The sequence below is a fragment of the Diospyros lotus genome, chromosome 7, assembly GCF_014633365.1.
Source record: "Diospyros lotus cultivar Yz01 chromosome 7, ASM1463336v1, whole genome shotgun sequence".
Lineage (NCBI taxonomy): Eukaryota > Viridiplantae > Streptophyta > Magnoliopsida > Ericales > Ebenaceae > Diospyros > Diospyros lotus.
In genome coordinates this window covers 2,925,782-2,946,063 of record NC_068344.1, presented here as the reverse complement: position 1 = coordinate 2,946,063, position 20,282 = coordinate 2,925,782, and the positions used below count along the sequence as shown (strand labels likewise).

The window sequence follows — 20,282 nt, the reverse complement described above, 5'->3', positions numbered from 1 at the left end:
TGTTAAACCAATTTTGTGTAAGAACCTGCAAATATGAAATGACAAAGATTTTTGAAAAAATTTTAAACCAATTTCTAGCACCTCTGAAATTATAACTTCTAGTTATTAAGCCTTCGCCTTTGCCAGCCAAAAACAATGTAAAATGTCCAAGGCTTATTTTAATTTGAAGGGTTTCTTGGGGCACAGGACAAGAAATGCACTTCATTAAATCCACCTAAAACATTTAGGCAATGACATACGATGCAGGTACACGTCTTACGTGTCATCCTTTGATGGGTCAATTTAATACATTTTATCCTGAAGGAAAAAAAAAAACCCTAATTTCAATCCCTGAAACACCTAACAACCAGGAAAAAAAAAAGGATAAAAAAGCAAGAAAGTTTCAGTACAGAACAAACTCGAGTTGATCATTCATATGCTTTGGAGTCCATGCAAGACTTGGGCTATAAATGAGCCTCTCGAGTATGGGGGTGTCTCATAAATGGCATCCTTGCTTGTCCTTGAAAAGCCAACATCATTCATTATGGGAAAACCAGTAAAGTAGTCCAAATTCAGATTATTATCCAAATAAAGTAAGCCAAATACTGAAGAAAAAATGATCGGAAGAGTCCAAAGCAGACCTAAAGAAAACAAGGCTAACATGAAGGCAAGACAAGCAAAAGAACAAAAGAAAGTGAGACAGCCAAGGCCAACTGTAACAAAGCCAAATTCCGTAGCCATCCAGAAAGAACATCCACAAGAAGCAGATTCCCAAATGAAGCTTCAAGTCAGCAACTAAAGAACCATAAAGATCCCTCTTTGCTAATTCCAACTGGGTATTCACCAAGCCACTAGTTTGTCCTGTTCACAGAATTCCATTTCAAAGCTGCAAATTTCAACTACAGGAAGGAAGGAATTGTTGAAACAGAAACTTTTCAGAAGAAAGAAAAGAGAATAAGAAGAGAAGAACTCATCGAATTCAATTGAGATGAATGAATGAATCACAATATCAGAAAATACAATAGAAAGGCTAGCTTATATATAGCCTTGACCATCTCTTCTACACAGCCTAAATAAACTCCCAATCCTCTACAACTGAAATCACAGACTAACGATACAACCGGCCAATCATAAAATACAGCAGATATAACAAACATTACAGAACAGTAAAGACTACAACTGATCTGCCTCAGTCTCTTCCACAATTGTGTGCCTGGGTTTAGGTTACACTATGGACTCCTCTAAAGTTTGCAAAGAAACATTTTGGACACTCAACAATTCTGATATGAGACATGCCCATTGTTGAACTGGACAAAGCATTGAAGATAACTGTTGACAGTGTCCTGAAAAAAAAAAAAATGAGAAAAGAAAGATTATTGACAGTGAAAGGTTGTGCATGAAACCATGCACAAAATTCCCACGGATGAAGTGCTAGTTTGTATAATTGTTGTATATGCTTAACTGTCAAACCAACTCATCGTTTAGGGATCATTTTAGTCTTGGTTTCAATGTGCCTTAGTGAGAACATTCAGAACTTCACTTTTCCACTAATGTTTAGAGTCAATCACCTAGGAACAGAAATTTTGTGGCCATTTTTGACAGAAAAGAAATGAAAACTTGTTCCTAGACAGAGGATATACATACACTTATGAAAGTTAGCACTTCCTTTTTTTTAATTATCAATGAGAAGCCACAACCACTATCCTTCAAGTTTGCATAAGGTAAAGTAAACCCTTTTCAAAGGTTGACCACCTTGGTCTTTTCCTTGAGTCTTCTGGTACTTCCATATCAGACACCACCCAAGGGATAGAATATGAGAGGTTGAACCATTGTAAAACTATTTAGGAAGTGAGGGAACCCACTTTCCCGACCTTCTCATGAGTAACGAGTCATAATTTGTTTAGTTTTGTTACACTACGCCAGGATATCAACACTTTAAGTAGAATAGGCATGGAGAGGAAAACCCCAATATCAACATACTAATAAATAATAGATCAAGAAACTGGTCCAAAATCTCTCTCTAAATCAACTTTTTGTATCAATCATCAAGCTTGTAACAAGAATGTACCACATTCATGCTTCTCCAGACATGCAAGTCCTTGAGTTTGCAAGTCTACTGCAACATTACCCTTTTGAATGGAATGGTCACAATCTGTATCCAATACAAGTATCAATAAAGATTCCAGGCCAGAATGGTCACAAATGTAAAGTACATATAAATATGATTAATATGTTGACAAATTCACATGACATGTAAAAGCATTTTGAAACACCAACTGATTGAAGGGTCTTGGCTGTTATAGTGCTGATGATAGTAAAACAATGGGAAGGTTTGGCTTTATAGCAAAGCATTCTCTTCGAACCCAAAAAGCGGATAGGTTTAAGGAAGTCTAAGAAATTCTAGTTGCTAGCTCCCACAAATGTGTCATTAAGGTAATACTGCTAAGGCAGGACTCAAATCTTGCACAAACATCTTACTCATGATGGTAAAAATTTCAACTAGACCAAGGTTCTGTGATTTGTCTCTTTCGGGGTTTTCTGCATAAAAATTGTGAATGTTGTATTCTCCAGATTTCTGCTGCTGTTTTTTTTTATTTTATTTCTTTTGTGGATGTTTGTCAGATTTCTGTGGTTTGAGAGTTAAGGCAATCCAATTCATTTGTGTTTAATATCATTTCTACTCAAGCAAATCCTTTACAACCTCTTAATAAATAATTATCAAAGAAAATTAAGCAACAGCTAAAATTAAGTGCCTCACCAAATGCTGAAGTGTTCGGTAACATTAACATGCAGATGGAAATTGACACTGAAACCCCATTAAAAAGCCTACATAAATCAGCAAAAGGTCAAATAGGAATCTCACTTTTCAGAGAGCCAGTAAATGTCTTAGTGATCCCCGTGAAAGAATCAAATGAGAAGTCTATAAGGACTACAAAAATTTGTTTCACCTTTCTTATTATAAGGCTTTCAGAACCATGATTCTGTTGATCAATCTTTGAATGTCATTTCTAGGATCTTAGAAGTAAGATTGTTGAATCTGCCGCAAAATCTAAAGTATCTCAAGGTTCAAGGTTCCCACAGCTTTCATCAGAAAAGCGTATTCATAAGCTGCTTCCTCACACAGACCAAAACGGCCTCCTTCACCAAAATGCCCTCCACTCATATTTGTCTTCAAGATGACCGAAGAAGCACAAGCTGAACAAGTAATATCCCGTACTTTGGCCACCCATTTAGCAGCTTCCCAAACACCAACCCTGTGATTAACAGATGCAGCCAGCATCAGTTCATGAAAATACAGCTAATTATGTGATATGTGCAAATGTAAACAAATGCATGTGTCTATTCCTGGGCATGAGCTGCAGATTTGCCTTGAGTCATGAAATGATGCTGTCACAAGTACTGAAGGATAGCACACTCCTCCATGAATATTATCATAAGGAGAATACTGCAAGATAGACTCCAGTTGTTCTTGTATCTGAGGATCTCCAAATTCTTCATAATCTAAAATGGTGAGAGGTAGTCTTGGATCCAGCAATGTGTTGCATATGTCAAGAAATGGAACCTGGCATAAATACAATAGAAATATTTTTCCTTGTCAAAATCAATTGTAAAGTCAAACAAGAAGAAACAAACAATGCAGCTTAACAGCGTTAATTACCATGCCAGTAGAAGTTCAAAAAACTAAGGAAGATTATGTATGACTACGTTATTTTCCTTCCTGCGGATAAAGAGAGTCTATGGGCAAAATATATTCCCAATACTGAATGTTGTTTGCATACCATAGCACTGTTCCCATTTCAAGTTTCCCCTTTTCTTATCTCAACTAACCAGATTAGGTGCTAAAAGTAGACCTGATGGCTTGAATTGATGACTGACTAGATTAGGTTTACTCTTCCCTTATCTTGACTAACCTTATGCCAGACAGGTGGCAGCATAGGATAGCTTAGAATTTTTCATGTCTATTAAGCACAAATACATGCAAAAATCCAAGCTCTTTTTGTCTCCTCTTTTTTTTTTTTTTTTTCGTTCATATTTTGAGCAGGCATGCAGAGTATAAGCATCCAGATTAAAAACCCACATGATCCATGGTCCAATCCAAGAACTCAATCAGGATAGTTTAGTATTTTCCAATAGAAGCTCACCTTCATAACAGCAGCATGAAACAATTCTGGATACATATTGATGGCTGCTCCCACAAGGATACATCCTGCACTGTGTCCAACAGCCCCAAGCTTACCTTTATGAACATAACCCTCACTAACCAGGTATTTGCCACATGACACAAAATCATATATAGAATTCAATTTCTGCAATCCACTGCCAGAACTGTGCCAATAAGGATCAACACCCCCACCACCCCTGCATGTACAAATCATGCAAGTCAACCAAAAATGAACAACACCAGGAGAGTCATAAATTTGTTTCGGACAAAGTAGCATTACATGGTCCTTGACATTTCTAGTCTGCTAGAATAAAGCCAATCAATTAACAAAGGCATGTGCCATTATTTCCAAATCTAGTACTTACAAAGAATTTTTTTTTTTTTTTTTAAAGTAATTTACAAGTCCAGTGGTTTATGTGGTTACTTGGATAGGTGGTGAACTAAGGTTGCACCCCCCCTTCTTTTGTGAACTTTTAAATGAATTATCTTATTTGTAAAATATTTCAATATAAAATCACCAAAAGCAATACCAAAGGAAGAAACTTGAATTTGATTATCATGGTCTAGGGTAAAAAATGAGAAATATTGGAGTTCTCTATTATCCTCTCAACTTTTTGTGGTTGGCATTGCTGTTCTGTTTTAGATTACTTAAACAAAAACCATTGTTTTTAGTTTCCATCCTCTGACAGCATCTTCAGCAACAAATCAAAAAAAAGTAATGCAATGGCTGTAAACTAATCCACTCGTATGTGCTATATGCTTGTGATCAGCCGGATAAGGAGATTGATGTCTAAGCACAGTGCGGCATGTTTCCGCAAATAAATTAACATTTCCTGAAGAAGGCTATATATAAGAATCAAATAAAAATCATATGAATAGTATCTCTTTTCAATCTTTGCCAGTAACATCAAAGAAATTTACAGAAAAAAAAAAATCAAAGAAAAGAAGAAAAGAATTCTTAAGCACTAACTTACCTCACATCTGCAAATGCCACCACCCAACCATGATCTAACAAACTTAGACGTTCTGCACACCAGCTTTTGTCAAGAACTTCTCCATATGCTCCATAGCCTAATAGGAGCCCAGGACACTGACCCTTCTGATGTGTTTTTTTGGAGTACAATATGGTTAGAAGAACACCAACACCATCGTGGGAAAGAACCTCCATTCTTTCACATGAATATGCATCAGACAAATCATTCCATGACCACCGTTCATTTTTTTGGAGATACTCCCCTTTGTGCCACCTTGTGTCTAGAAGCTCATTAACTTCTCTAAAGGAATTCTGAGAAAATGATCCAGTAGCAGCTGAAACACCCAATACCTCCTCTTGCTGCACTATTGAGAATGTATGTTTTGACATGTCATAATCAACAATTATGTCAGGCATCTGCATTTCAAAAAAAGACAAAAGTGAGCAACCTTGAGGTCATCCCAATTGGAACAACAAACTTTTATCTAGAGCAGTTAGCTGAACCATAAAAAGTATTCTAGTCATAAGTTGAATATATATGTTAAACTCTGCAAGTGTTACAGTTCAGGGTCAAGAAGAAATCAGTTCCATTAATTGGAAATATGCTAGGGACCGACATTTTCAAGCTGAAAATTGTGAGGCCTCAAAATTTGGTATTTCCAGGCATTACGAGTATGAAATAGTAATTATATCATTTTCTCAATGTAAATACATGTAAATTTTATCATATCAAATCAGCAAGAACCAATTTTTCACATTCTTTATATTGGAAAAAATATGGACGAAAAGCCCTAATATCTGCTATAAGAGTCATTCACAATCAAAGTGGAAGCTTGCGATCCAGAATTCCTAAGCTACAGAAAGACTTTTTTACCCCACAGGTCTCCCTCCTTCCTTCACCCTCCCTCTCATATCTTCACCAATTAAAGAAAATGATGATTTTACCACTGCACCGATGAAATAAACTGGCAGTTTGCAATGGTGAGCTCCATGGTCTCCCTGGCATAGTGCTCGCCAGTGATGAAGGCAGTGGTTTTCCTCTTTCAACCAAGCTATGGTGTGCAGCAGCTGATTCTCCTCCATGATCAGCAATGGCTTCTTGAACAAAATTTTAATAATCTTAATTGAAATCTTCAAACCCTAGTCTTCACAAAAATTGATTTGCTTGCCAGCAACAAATCAAATCCAAAAACACAAAAGGAGTAGTCTGTGAATTCCTCTGCACAAAGCCAAAATTGAAACTTTCAACTTTCAATTCAACGGCACTCCTTTTTGTTTTGGCTGATTGTTGCAATAAAGAAACAAATCTTGTTGTAATATTTTTAAAATTACATTGTGGGTCTCTCCTTGTCAACCATTTCTTCACTTCCTAAATCAAAAAATCCCAAATCAAACACATTGTTGTAGTGTGATCATCCACTCTGGCTCCAAAAGGTGGATTTTGATCAAAAGGTGAAGACAATGATGGTGAAGAGTACAAGAAATTCACAGACCAGAAAAGAGAGCAAACTGAACACAAGATGGTGACAGTGAATTGGTGATGATGGATCAGCCATTTGAGTGGTGCAGCAGTAAATGAGGAAGGGCAAAACTGATATTTTGCATGATTGGACACTTTCTTCAGACTCTTCCTTCAGACACCTTATCATTATCCAGAGTTAAATTCCTTTAGTTTTTAAATTATTATTGGATCAATTATCTTCCTCAAAACACACAATTTGTTCCATATGTGTTTAAGTAATACATGTGTGTCCCTAAAGGGTCAGAAGTTTCCAAAAAAAAGAAAAAATATTATAATAAAATATGTTTGGAAGATTTACTAGGCATGGGGAGTGTTTGACGAGTCTCGGTGCTTGATGGCATGGCAGTATTTGTTCAATTTAGTTTATATAGTCTGACTAGAAAATTTTAATTTGATTTTGATTGGAAGCAATTAAGACACATAATACTTAAGGTTTGGTCATGCGAGGAAAAGACCAATAGATGCACCTATGAAGCGAGCTAATGAAATGAAAGAAGTTTGTAGCAAAAGGAAAATGAGCTCAACTAAAAATTCTCTAATCCTCTTACCTTGGAAACCCCAAGACCAGCCTTAAGAGCTCCCTAGGACACAAAAAATCTTACCCAGGTTCTCTCAAAATTGGCGAAGGAAAATGAGGAGAAGAAACTGGCTCCTCTTACATGTATTTCACTTGGGACCATTTTGCCCCTCCTTTAAGCTTTCCTTCAAGGGCAAATCAGGGTCTTTATGTAAAGTGCATCCTCTTTGCAGGCTTGCCTCCTTTTTTCCCCAGCTCCTTTTCAGGAGATTTGATCTCCTTTTGCAGCCACCAAACCGCCTTTGTAGGTGCTCCCCCATTTTTGTCTCTTCCTCCTAGCATATAACTGGTCAAAACCCTTGTCCTTGCTTATCAGATCATTGCATGCACGAGTTAGGGCTTCTCTTGGGTTAAAGTTTAACCCTAGGTCGGTTGGTTTAACCCCTTGTATCTCAAGTAAACAGCCAAGGCTTAATTCCCCTTATTAAGCATAAAATTTTCACTTTAAATAATAATTTGACCCACCAAATGATCAAAATTTCATTCTAATACCAGGAAAATGTAGTAAACTATGTTTAAAATCTCATAAGCAAACTTCCCAAAATTGCGCCTCCACTCACACGGGAGCTGATTTTTAAGCTTCAAAAAACTCTATTTCAAAAGAAATCTTGCTTATTTCAATATAAACACCTGTTTTCCATATTTCTCATTAATTCAAAATTCTGTTTCAAAATAGCCTAACCCTTTTTTGAAATACAATTACTAAAATTTTACTTTTTGAATTCTTTTTATTAATTATGTCCAACCATGGAGCACACCAAGGCCATCTTGCAATCATCAAATCACCCAACATATTGATTTTACCCATTCTAAATCCAATGTCTCAAATTTTCTAGCTTTAAGCTATTTCCCTCACTTTCTTCCAATCAAAAAATTCTCCAAATTTATTCATTTTTAAATAACACATCTGAATTTATTTAAGTATTCCAAAATAGGAAGTAAAATTATGGTTCCTTACATGTATGATTAAGGTTTATTCTGATGTTGCAGTTATTGTAGACTTTGACATCATCTGAACATAAGCATGTAACATAAATCAATATTCAATTTCATGACATGAAGTACCAATAATAAGGAAGTGACACGCTAGCTACTCTCAGGCTATAATAATAATAATTATAATTGGAACTAAGGTTGCAATTTGATCTTGTTTCCTTTGGTTTAATATTAATACTCAACCAAGTGGAAACCAAGCATTTTCTATTTATTTCATTTCTTATAAACAATAATACAGAGTTTTAAAACCTATGAATGCTACAAGCAAAAGACCCAATTGTTATTAAAAAAAACTAATTGTCAAATTAGGAATCTCAAGATACAGCATTTAAAAGCCCAAAGTTCGAAAACTCAGGTACCAAAACTATTCTCAGGTACCAAAACTATTCACATGGCTAAATTTCCTTAAATAAGAATAGTAAGGTAGCATTTCCATATATGTTCTCAGTATTATGTTGGCTCTATATGGCACCTTAACTAGAAAAGCAAATCAAAGTGAATCTGTACTATTTCATGAAACAAATATGAACCAAATGCCCCTACAAGAAGTCCAATCAAACCACCAATGGCTTAATCAGTTGGCAAACCACCTTGACTCCTTATAATACTAAGAGTCCATTACATTAAGGGAGTTTTTTTAACATGTTAAATTAGTTTGATGATGAAAACAAAAGAGGGATATGAGGATTGCATGAAAAGGCACGATCCATAACCTACTGAAAATTTCAAATTGAATTTCCAGTACAGCATATAACAGCACAGAAGAAAAGGGGGAAGGGAATGCAGGGGAGAAAAACATTATAACATATCAAATATTGCATGCTGTGTTATTAAGCAGATAAGAAGTTATACCACTGGAGATGAAAGCACCACACGGTATACTGAGCTCATGAAGTCATGATTTGAACCTGGAACCATTGTACACAAGTTTGATGGGACAGGGAAAAACCAAGGAGCAAGATCGTCAATATCTAGACAATTCTGCAAAACAAGTCACTAGGAATTATCAGTGAAGAACAAATTCATCTGCATATAACAAAAATAACACCCAAAAAAAAAACTCCTATAGATGGGGGTGGCATATGCATACAAACACATATCCCAACTGGGATTAAACCCGGCACAACTTGTCTTGGGATGGCAAAAAAACAGTTGGTGGTAAGCATAATTGGTAGAAGTGGGGGACGGGTGAAGCCAAGCCCCTATGCCCCCCCGCAAACAAAAGAAACCCACAGAAGCACAACCCAAAAAATCCCAAAATTCAAATTTTTCATATGAGATCTCATGTATTTCTATAACAAATTTTGTATTGGCCTGTTCAAATTTTTAAAGTAAGTTTTGCCCCTTCAAAACCTGAAAGTTTTTGCTTTGACCACTTGCATTAAAATTCTCAGGGCCATTGAACACTCTTTGTAGTTCCTTATAAAAAATACGGAGAAATACAGTATAGGTAACAGAAGGAATAAAACATTAAGATCAAAGTTGCTCAAAACTAGGAAAAACACCACAGGTATAGAACTTTTCTGTTAGAAATCTACAATCTCCTACAACAATTAACTTATGGCAGCAAGATCATGAAATCCATCTTTCTGTGGTATTTTCAGACATGGTAGCAGTGGGGTAATTTTCTTATATTTGTAATAAAGCACCTGAGGGGGTATACCATCATTGTGGCATCATGATATGCACTCAGTCTCAAGTTTGGACTGATTACACTTACTGTACTTACCAGGAAAAAAAATTCTTCTCATCACTTATCCCACTTTAAGTTTATTAATCCTTACTAAATAACAAGCCACTAAGAATATAAGTTTGAGCTTTGCCCTCCCATTGTAAAGAAGAAAAAATATCTATGTCAACATAATCAATGCAAATCAATGTGAAAATGTACAAATAATTAGAATATTAGGGATAATATGCTTGATATTTCCCGAAATCACTCAATCTTCATTACTTTTATCTTTCAATCTGGTTTGGGCAACATAACCTTCCTGATGAAATAATAAGAGTACTCTGTAATTGATGAAGTATGGAATTTGAGCTAGTCCAATGAGTTCAATTCGCAGTTGACCTTGCAATTCTACTTCTTTAATTGTTGAATCTTCTTTCTTGTGTGCACTTTCTCGTAGCGTCCGTATCCTTCCTTTCTTTTCCTCCAGTGTCTTTTGGCTTCAATTTGTCTTAGAGAGGAAAAATAAAGAGATCCCTCCACTTATAGATGACTACATCAGTGACCATTTCCCTCTTTTTGATATGGTGCCCTTATTCTTTTCCTATTCTCATTGTCACCCTCTTCAGGTGCTATTTAATATCATTTGACCCCTTCCCCTCATTAGGGGTCCTCCAATTTTGATTTTCTTCTTAAAGAGCTAAGAAAGTAATTTATGGATGCATTAATGTTGCACAGTGCATTTCCACAGTGCCGTTGGTTGTCTGTCTCTTGTAACATTAATGCATCCATAAATTACTTCCTCAGCTCTTTAAGAAGAAATTTGAAAGTGGAGGACCCCTGATGAGGAGAAGGGAGTAAAATGATATTAAATAGCATATGACAAGGGCAACAGCAAGAATAGGAAAAGAATAAGGACCCCATGGCAAACAGAAGGAAATGTCACCTACTTAGCTGTCTATAAATGGAGAGATCTCTTTATTTTTCCTTTCTAAGACAAATTGAAGCTGAAAGACCCCGGAGGAAAAGAAAGCTGGGAAGGATACAAATGCTACAAGAAAGTGTGCACGAGAAAGAAGATTCAACAATAGAAGAAATAAAATTGAGCGAATCAAACTCATTGAACTGACACAAATTCCATACTTCATCAGTAATATTTTGGACACATCATTGAGATGCAAACAGTATCTTGTTTTTACTGAACTACTGGACATGAACTAACCAAATTGGAGAGCTCAATACCTTAAAATCAACATCTATAGGCATATTGATGGAACATATACAGAAAGAGTCCTTTTTGTCAAGGAAAAGCACCAGATGTCCATTAAAAATGTCCATGTCCCGCAAGCTGAAGTCTTCACTTGGTAGAATGATATTCTATGAAGGAAATACTAATAATCAAAATAAGCAATAATGATAATAATCTTGTTGGAGAAGGAGAGAGGGGGGTGGGGGGAGACAGATAACCAAACAAGGAAAATGCAGCACAACAAACTAGAAACATTCTGTACTTTCCAGATAAAAGAATATAAAACTGTATTCTTTAATTTGATATAAAGATCATCACACAATGAACTTATCGCACTCCTTATATAAAGAACAAAAACCCAAGAAAAGTACAATATTTTCCATGACCTTGGACATAAATTCCCAGACATTAGTAACCCAGCTTAACAAAAAAACTTAAAGTACTAACTGACTAGGGTTATCCAATCCTTTTTGTTCATTAAAGTCTATCTATGAAGCCACTTGATTTGAACCAAATACAATCATATCCACGCATTATCATTATCATGATTGATGTTCCCTGCCATCTATGAAATATGAATTTCCCAAATAATTATAATATTGCATCCCACTTAATGACTTTTATATATGGTCATGGATAGAGATGATGGGAGAGTGAAAATCCATGTATGCAAATCTCACCTAGTGGGATTAAAGCCTGTGTTGATGATAACTTAAAAACATCAAGTAGAAGTTGATACCTGTCAAACATATTACCATTGCAAACCTCCAAAAGGCTCTCTCTTGATCATTTAACACATCAAAAACATGGGTGCCAATGTAAAAGGCACAGATTATGTGCATATAGAACTATGACACCTTCCATTTCCTGATTGATAAATAATCAAACAAGTCTGAACTTAGGTTCCTTGTACAAGTTTAACCTTCTAAGTTAAGAATTCTGATCAGCTGGCAGAAAGTAACCAGCTAAGAACTTAATAAAAACTCGAAACTGCCATTTTCAAGTACAACACATGACCTGTGACACAACAACATATCAAGGTTTAATCCCAGTATGTGAGGTAACACAAATGCACTGAATTTCAATAAAACAGTATCCTCTTTTACGAGATGTTAAATTGTTAACTACCATCTTGTCTAAAAGCTTAAATTGTGAGATAGAGGGTTAACTTTATCCTTTATATTATCATGTTCACTTTCAACACAGCCCCCACGTGTGGTCAGGCTTCATTGCATCACTGGTCCAAACAAGTGCAAATATTTAAATACTGGCTCAGTGGTGAGGTTTGAACTCAAGACCTTTGCCTACACTAATACTATGTTAAATTGTTAACCACTATTTCATCTAAAAGCTTAAGTTATTAGGTAAAGGATTAACTTTATCTCAACACAAGGCAATATAGGTTTAGGAGAAGCAAACAAAGTAGTTCATCTTACCTCTTCCTGCTTCAGTAACATGACACTTTCCCACATGTCCATTCAAGAAGTTCATAAATTTTCACCAAAATACATCTCAGACAAACACACTATACTCTCTGCTACAACCCTTGCCCGCTCAGCGAACAAAAATAAGTGAAACATAGAAACAATTCGCTAGTGTTTTTCTTTTGCTGGCACTCAAAACTATTTCTAAAATTATATGCACATGCATTAAGTTCTTCAAGTTGTGTGAACTGTTTTAAAAAGTGAATCATACATCAACGAAAGTAAAACTTACCTGCCAGTTGCCTGACTTTGTGTCTTCGACTCGGCATCTAGCCAAGTAATAACTTCCAGGACACAGCTCCTTACCCTTACTCAAAGAAGCATTTGTCAGAATATAGAAAAAGCCACAGTGATGCTCCAAAAAGTACTGTACACCAGGGACACGCTTACATAATCTTTGTAATCCATCTTGTGAGTTAATTGTATCTATGGCATAAACCTGTATGAAACTACCAATATTTAAGATAACAAGAATTTTCCACACATCAACAAATGGATATGAAACAGGTAAGTTCCTTCCTCAGATGAAGTTCTTGAGTTAGAATTCACAGTAATGAACTTGCCATCCTTTGTGCTTGTGATGTCCACACAAAATCTGGAATCATTCTCTGTAAATATTGGATCAGCGACCATAGAATCTGATCCCAATTTTGTGGATAGCACCCTGGTTAAGTAACAAAGAGGTGAGAAGCTACAAATATAGTGAAGTGAAGAACCCAATATAAAGCAGTCAGGAACATTACCTGTAGGGACGTTGGTTCTCGTCAGACACAGTATAAAATAGTGTGCTACCATCTTGTGCCCATGCCAAGCTAACTACTGCATCAGCTCTTAATTTTGGAAGAATATGCCCTGTTCTAAGGTCCTTAATTTGAAGCATGAAATTTTCGCTGCCAGTTATATCTAGCGTGTAAGCAAGGAACCTGTGATCTGGTGATACACGACATGTGCCCACATGAACATATCCTAGGAAAGTTTTTTAAAGAAAAAAAATCAGAAATTAAGATTTGCAAATAAATGTACTTTGGGAGATTCGATGGCAGAAAAATAGCAAACCCCACACCACACTAAATCATCTACAACAACATACCAAGCCTCAGCTACACACAACACTAAAATTTAATTTACTAAACCACATTAATTCCCCATAGGCATGGTAATTTTAGAAACACATTTGAAAGTTAGAGGGGGAACACAATGACAGAAACACAATAAGATGTTTCATGGTAATCAACGTCTGATACTGCAGATTTGATTAAAATTTGATGGTCAAAGACTAGTGCTTTGTGCTATGTTGAACTACATGGAGATTTAAAATTTTGGGGGATTCATGCTCTCACTGTCAACAATTAGACTTAGAAACATCATAAATTTCCCAGTGAAACTTTTATTTTAACAGACTGCATATGGAGGAGACCGTTAATAAATATAAGAAACAAGGTTGTCACTGTGCGAATAAAAACCCCAAGAAGAAATAAGGCACATGTCATGCAAATAAAAGCTGAAAAAGAAACTCACCATATTGTTGTGCAATTGCATTCCAATCAAGTAAAACTTCCTCCCTCCCAAATCCTCTTCTTGCATAATTGAAGAAAGTATCCACCCAACCCTTCTTTTCAGATGCTAGTCTCCTACATAGAATTGGATACTCCTTACCCTCCGGAATGTATTGGTAGTACAACCTGTTGAATGAGAAGATTGATCCATGAGTTTTAGGTTCTATCTGACAGCAGTTCTTTTAGCTAGTTCACATATATATATATATATATAATTCCCTGAAAGATGCTAACTGAATGCAAACCTAGCACTGTTTTTAAGATCCTTTTTGAGAAAAACACAAAAAAAAAATCAAGAAATAATAAATGAAGAATATAACTTTCCACTAAAGAAAGACATCAGCAAATTTTCCACATTTTTATGTAATTGTAGCATACAGCATTCCATGTTCTCGGGGGATATTTGATAATTTCTGTTTTAAGTTTTGATTTTCATATTTTGTGTTCAGTAATCATTTTGATTTTAAGAAATGGGAACTTAACGTGTTTGATAATTTTAATTTGTCTTTAGTTTTATTTCAATTTCCCCCTTTTAATTAGAGATATGTATCATTAAGCAGAAACGTGTCATGGGATTCATGGAGGAAATACACTTGAGATTTTCTTAAATTCAAATTTTGATGACTCAACTAGTAAGTATGACAGAGACAAGATTAGTACAGCCAATCTAAACATTAGTGAGTTTAGGATTTCTAGCCGATCTTATTTTCTCTATAAATAAAGTCGCATATCTCATTTTCAGATTGTGGCTAAGCATTAATTGATAAATCTCAGTGTGATTGTGAATTTGGTTGTAATGGGTTTTTGGGTTAAGTGATATAGCATATCTCTTTCATAACTCATTATTCACATAGTGAATTTCTACTCCTCTTTCACCCATGAATGTAGGCACGTTGTCAAACTAAGTTAAATCTGAGTGTTTTGATTTTGTGTGGATGTAAACAGAATTTATTTTTGTGTTTGGTTTATTCCCTAACAAGTGATATCTGAGCCCAAACAAATAAAGCTTGTGTTCGGAATTTCTAGATACATAAAATTTCTTTTCTGTTTGGAGAAGGAGAATCATAGTTATAAAACAGAAAACTTGTTCTATTCAGTCAACCTAGTAAGAAGACTCTATCTACCATTGGAGAGCTTGGCCAGTAGTTATTGCAGCCTTGCCACCTCCTTATTTCTGTTTACATTCACTCTCCATCATTGCCAGAGGAGCACTACCATTGCAGCATACAAGTCCTATTCAGGCACCTTCTTCAGCAACACCAATAACCCATGAGGAGCCTTCATTCACTGCCTTTGAGGGAAAAGCTTGCCTTCAGTCACCGGTTCAGCAAGCACCACCACATGGTGACCCATCAGGAGCTTCAACTTAACCCCATTGATAAATAATTTGATTTTAAGTTTTTTGACCTATTTGATTGACCAATAAATAGGGAGACAATGGGTACTGCCCTGGTGGATACTGCCTTCCACCAGGGCAGTACCCATTGTCACTTGTCAGTGTAGTTGAGATAAGAATAGTGTTCGATGTGCGGCCATACAGAGAAGATAAAAAAAAAAAACAAAACAAAATAAGAAACAAGACCATGAGTAATAAGGTTGGAGTGACGCCTATTAAAGACAATATGAACGAATCACAATTAAAGTAATTTGGGAATATGAAAAGAAAATTGATAGAAGCATTTGTGAGACAATTGAATGAAATGGAGAAAATTCGTAGTGAAAGAAGGAGAGGGAAATCAAAGAAAACTTGGGAATAACATATTAGACATGACATCGTTCATAATGACTTTACAGAGAATAGGTCAAAGATAGAGATGGTTGGAGATCTAAAATTCATGTACCCAGCCGGCCTCATTTACAAGGATTAAGGCCTTATGACTTTTGTTGTGTTGTTTCTTTCCCTCCTTCCCACCAATGGTGGTTACCAAGTTCAAAGAACTCTTGGGACTCTTTGGAGTCAACAAACAATGGTCTGGGGCATGGCCAATGAGGCCCTAGGAGTCTAACGTTGGCAGTGGGGAGGGTAAGGGTCTAAGGGAAGGGAAGAAAATAATGTGGAAATAAATTTTTTTCTTATTTTCCTTTTTTTCTAAAATTTTTGGCATAAAAAACAAGCAATAAAAATGTCATTTTCTATTTTTGTTTCCAAAAAAACTGGAAAAAGGAAAGAGAAAACTGAAGGTAGAAAGTGTGACAGACAGGCCCCTATCTGATTGTTATAAAATTATGACATAACAGAATATTTGGTGTAATCAATATATATTCCATACAGAAAGACATGCCTCCTTAATAAGGTAACGAAAACACTTAGGTGGGTGGCTGTCATTCTAGTTATATGAAGGTTTCTCTTTTACCTATAAGTACATCATTTTTCAAAAATTAATTCTTTTTAGTAGTTCATCAACAGTTCATATTACCTTTCATCCTTAAAATCAATAAAAATTTGTCATCCCTTATTTGCAGCTAAGAACACCCCCCCCCCCCCCCCCCCCCTTTTTAGAACTTTGCTTTTTTCTTTCGCAAGAAAAGAAGAAAAGGAATATGATACAATGTAATTAGCTTTCCAAGTACATTAATTTACATGCTAAACAATATTATAGATACAGATGATTATGTGACAGTAACAGTGATAATTAGGGTTTGAAAGAAAATTGAGGAAGAGAATTAGAGAACAGACCAGGGTCCCCAACGCTCAGTGGGAGTGGAAATCTTTGCAGGCATTCGGTTTGTCATCTCAGAAAAAAGAGCATCCTGCATCTTCCGAGTATCGGCCATGAAAGCTTCAGCATACGAGTTTTCCTGGCGGAGATAGTCGACGAAATCATGGTCGTCGGTGTTGCGCATCCAATGGTAGGGGTCTTCCCACGTCCTCCCATGGACGGAGACTGTAAATGGCACCTTCTTCGGAGAAGAAGGTTTGGGCGGGGCCTGGATTCGGCCTCTTCTGCAGGGGAGAGTAGAGAATGGTGCAGTATCAGCGGACGAAGACGATGAAGACGAGGTTTTGTCCGGGAATATGCGCGAACGGAAGGGCAGAATGGACTTTTTGATGCAACCGGCCGTCCGGAGCCTGGAAGCCATGGCCGATCAGCGGTAGAGGTGCTGGACGCGGGAGGGTTTTACAGCGACGATAGTGGCATCTCCGTAATATTAGCCATTATCTTGGCCCATTTACTATCAGAGTAGGAATAAACAAATAAATAAAAATAAAAGATACGGAAATTCTATTTGCAACCAACGTTTTACTCTTTACAGCCATAATTAAAATAAATTTAATAATTACTATTCGCAGCCATACTTATTACTCCTTGCAACCAACTATATTCCAAATTTACCCTCCTATACCCATACACCTCTCAGTCGCGACTGACCGCCGTTCTCAATCTCCACTTGCCTTTTACAGTTACCTACACCGCATTCCAGTCGTCGCCTTCTCTACAGAGCCGAGTCCCTTTGCTGTGCGTTCTTGAGGTAAGTTTTACTTACATTTTTTATTGTTTTGGTTGTATCCGTGATTTTGGGTTGAATCTAATGTGAACAACTGCAATTTTTTTGGGTTTGATGGGCTGTTCGGAGGTGAGGGATGGGCTGTTCGGAGGCGAGGCCGCCTCCGAACAGCCGAGTTTTGAGTTTCGGAGGCGAGGGCCGCCTCCGAAAGCCAGATTTCGGAGGGGCGAGGTCCCTTCCGAAAGCCAGCTTTCGGAGGCGGCCCTCGCCTCCGAAAGCCAGCTTTCGGAGGGGGCAGCCACCTCCGAAACCTAGGTTTCGAAGGCGGCTACTCGCCTCCGAAACCTAGGTTTCGGAGGGTTGGGCCGCTCCCGAAACCCAGGTTTCGGGAGCGGCCCAACTTTCATTTTTTTAATTTTTTTTATTTTATATATTATTTTTTATAAAAATATTTAAAAAAACTTAATTTTTTAATTAAATTGTCCTAATTAATATTTTTTTATACTTAATTTTTATTTTATTTTTTATACAAATATTTGAAAAAACTAAATTTTTTAATTAAATAGTGATAATTAAATAGGGATAATTTTTTAATTAAATAGTGCTAATATATGCTAATTAATATTTTTAATTAAATAGTGCTAATTAATATTTTTGTATACTTAATTTTTTATTAAAACTTAATTTTTTAATTAAATAGTGCTAATATATGCTAATTAATTTTTTATTTAGGTACTGGAGTTGAATAATTTAATTTTTAATACAAGTAAATATATATTTTTTAATTAATTTTTTAAATCCATTTTCCCAACTAACATATTTTATATTTTAATAATTATCATATTAACTTATATTATACATGTCCCGAACTCTACGTTTCTGAAAAATTTGATTTTCCCGAACTCCAGAGTTCGAGAACGTTGGTGTTTCCCGAACTCCAGAGTCCGGGTGTTACCCGCGTTCCCGAACTCTGGAGTTCGGGAACATTGGTGTTCCCGAACTCAAGAGTTCGGGAAACACCAGCTTTCCCGAACTCAACACCAACGTTCACGGAGTTTGGGAAACTTAAATTTTCTGGATGTTTAATAATTTTTTTATCGTAATTTTTTGTTTAATATTTTGTATTATTTTTATGATATGATACGTGATATGTTTGTCTGTTATTTTGTAGTTAATTGCTATTATTTATTTTTGTGTTATTTTATAGATATGGTACGTGGTAGAAGAGGTAATGCTTCCTCATCTCGCCAGCCTTCTTCTTCTCGAGAGCGTCCTACTGCATCAACTAGAAGAAGGAGGAGGATTGAGAGTTCTAAGGAACCGCCTATTTTAGAACGAGTAGAAGAGCCAGTGACAGATTATGTGATACCAGTTCAAGAGCATCCCAACCCTATTATTTCTTCTTTCTTCTTAGATGGTCTATACTTTCCACTACGTTCACAAGAAAGACGAACTCTAGGTCTTTTTCCAGGACCCCCAGATTCTGAACTCTTAATCACAATCACAGTTTCATTTTGTTTTCCAATTTTCTTAGCCCATCCAATGAGTGCTTCTCTAGTATCAAATAGCTAATACAACCAAAAAAAAAAATATTTAGATATACTTTTTTCAATAAATCAAATAAAATTATTAAAAATCTATCATACCTCATTCGTAGTAAATTGTTGAATAAGATCAAATTGCTGGATTCTACAATTCGACTCCTATAAAAAAAAATTAATAAAATAAAATATACATTAGAATTTGAAAATAAAATATTTCCTAAACCTAAAATTCGGGCCTTCGGGAAGCAGACTTCCCCGAATTCTGGCATTCGGGGAATTATGGCCTCCCCGAAGGCTGGCCTTCGGGGAAGGCAGCCTTCCCCGAAGGCTAGAATTCGGGGAAGGCAGCCTTCCCCGAATTCCAGCATTCTGGGAAGATTGGCCTCCCCGAATGCTGGCCTACGGGGAAGGCCGCCTTCCCCGAAGGCCAGCATTCGGGGAGGTTATAATTCCCCGAATGCCAGCATTCGGGGAATGCAGCCTTCCTCGAAGGCTGAAATTCGGAGAAGGCCAGCCCTCCCGAATTCCAGCTTTCGGAGAGGCAAGTAATCTTCTCATTCCTTACATTATCTCTATATTTATTTATAAATAACTCATATTACATTTTTATAAACACAAACACATATTTTAAAACAAATATTTACAGATTACTTACCTGTGTCTGTGCGTCATATTCTTTTTCTAAATAGCTATCATGTTCTTCCTCAAACTCGTCCCAGTTCTCCGTCAATAGTTTAGTGTAGTAATCCATAATCGATCATAAAATGTATGAATCGCTGATGAGAGAAAATAGATTTGTGTGAGCTGAAAATAGATTTGTGTGAGCTGAAAGTGAGTCTCTACGTCTCTAAGAGAAACTGATACAGAGTCTCTAAGTCTCTAAGAGAAAGAGATACAGATTTTAGGAGAAAAGATTTGATTGGGATATGAGCCACTGTGAAGAAAGAAAATTTTTCCGGCGAAAGACGTATGTCAGGTGGTGGTAGTTGAGTATTGAAGAGAAGGGTAAAATTGAATTTTTATTTAAGGGTATTTTAGGTATATTAAAAAAATGATTGCAATGAGTAAAACGTTGGCTGCGAATAGAATTTCCCTAAAAGATAAGGATTAAGCTACTCATAGAT

At 36.2% G+C, this 20,282-nt stretch overlaps 1 protein-coding gene across 6 annotated transcripts; it reads right to left on the bottom strand.

Annotated features, from left to right (window-relative positions):
• Nucleotides 1-918: 918 nt before the first annotated feature.
• On the bottom strand, nucleotides 919-17,333 carry LOC127805924 (uncharacterized). Of its 6 annotated transcripts, XR_008024231.1 has the most exons (14): nucleotides 16,845-17,333; nucleotides 14,130-14,293; nucleotides 13,355-13,577; nucleotides 13,133-13,275; nucleotides 12,844-13,052; nucleotides 11,121-11,255; nucleotides 9,062-9,190; nucleotides 5,116-5,531; nucleotides 4,122-4,338; nucleotides 3,348-3,541; nucleotides 2,928-3,233; nucleotides 2,738-2,805; nucleotides 2,048-2,131; nucleotides 920-1,322 (listed from the first exon to the last, which is right to left on the bottom strand). XR_008024231.1 is itself a non-coding variant. In XM_052342770.1 (11 exons), the coding sequence occupies exons 1-11, from the start codon at nucleotides 17,246-17,248 to the stop codon at nucleotides 3,029-3,031; spliced, it is 2,445 nt and encodes an 814-aa protein (XP_052198730.1). In that variant the 5' UTR covers nucleotides 17,249-17,333; the 3' UTR covers nucleotides 2,638-3,028. The 6 variants fall into 6 exon arrangements, 2 of the variants coding, with proteins under 2 accessions (XP_052198730.1, XP_052198728.1); XR_008024233.1 differs by lacking the exon at nucleotides 2,048-2,131; XR_008024234.1 differs by lacking the exons at nucleotides 2,048-2,131; nucleotides 2,738-2,805 and having other exon boundaries at nucleotides 919-1,322.
• Nucleotides 17,334-20,282: the final 2,949 nt, after the last annotated feature.

Excerpts from the sequence above, each read along its gene's own strand:
- LOC127805924 (XM_052342770.1), bottom strand. The coding sequence starts at position 17,248 with ATGGCTTCCAGGCTCCGGACGGCCGGTTGCATCAAAAAGTCCATTCTG. Across the intron at positions 13,020-13,093 it reads TCATATCCATTTGTTGATGT|ATGGATTACAAAGATTATGT; the intron begins GTGGAAAATTCT and ends TTAACTCACAAG. Across the intron at positions 3,234-3,347 it reads GCATCATTTCATGACTCAAG|GGTTGGTGTTTGGGAAGCTG; the intron begins GCAAATCTGCAG and ends TGTTAATCACAG.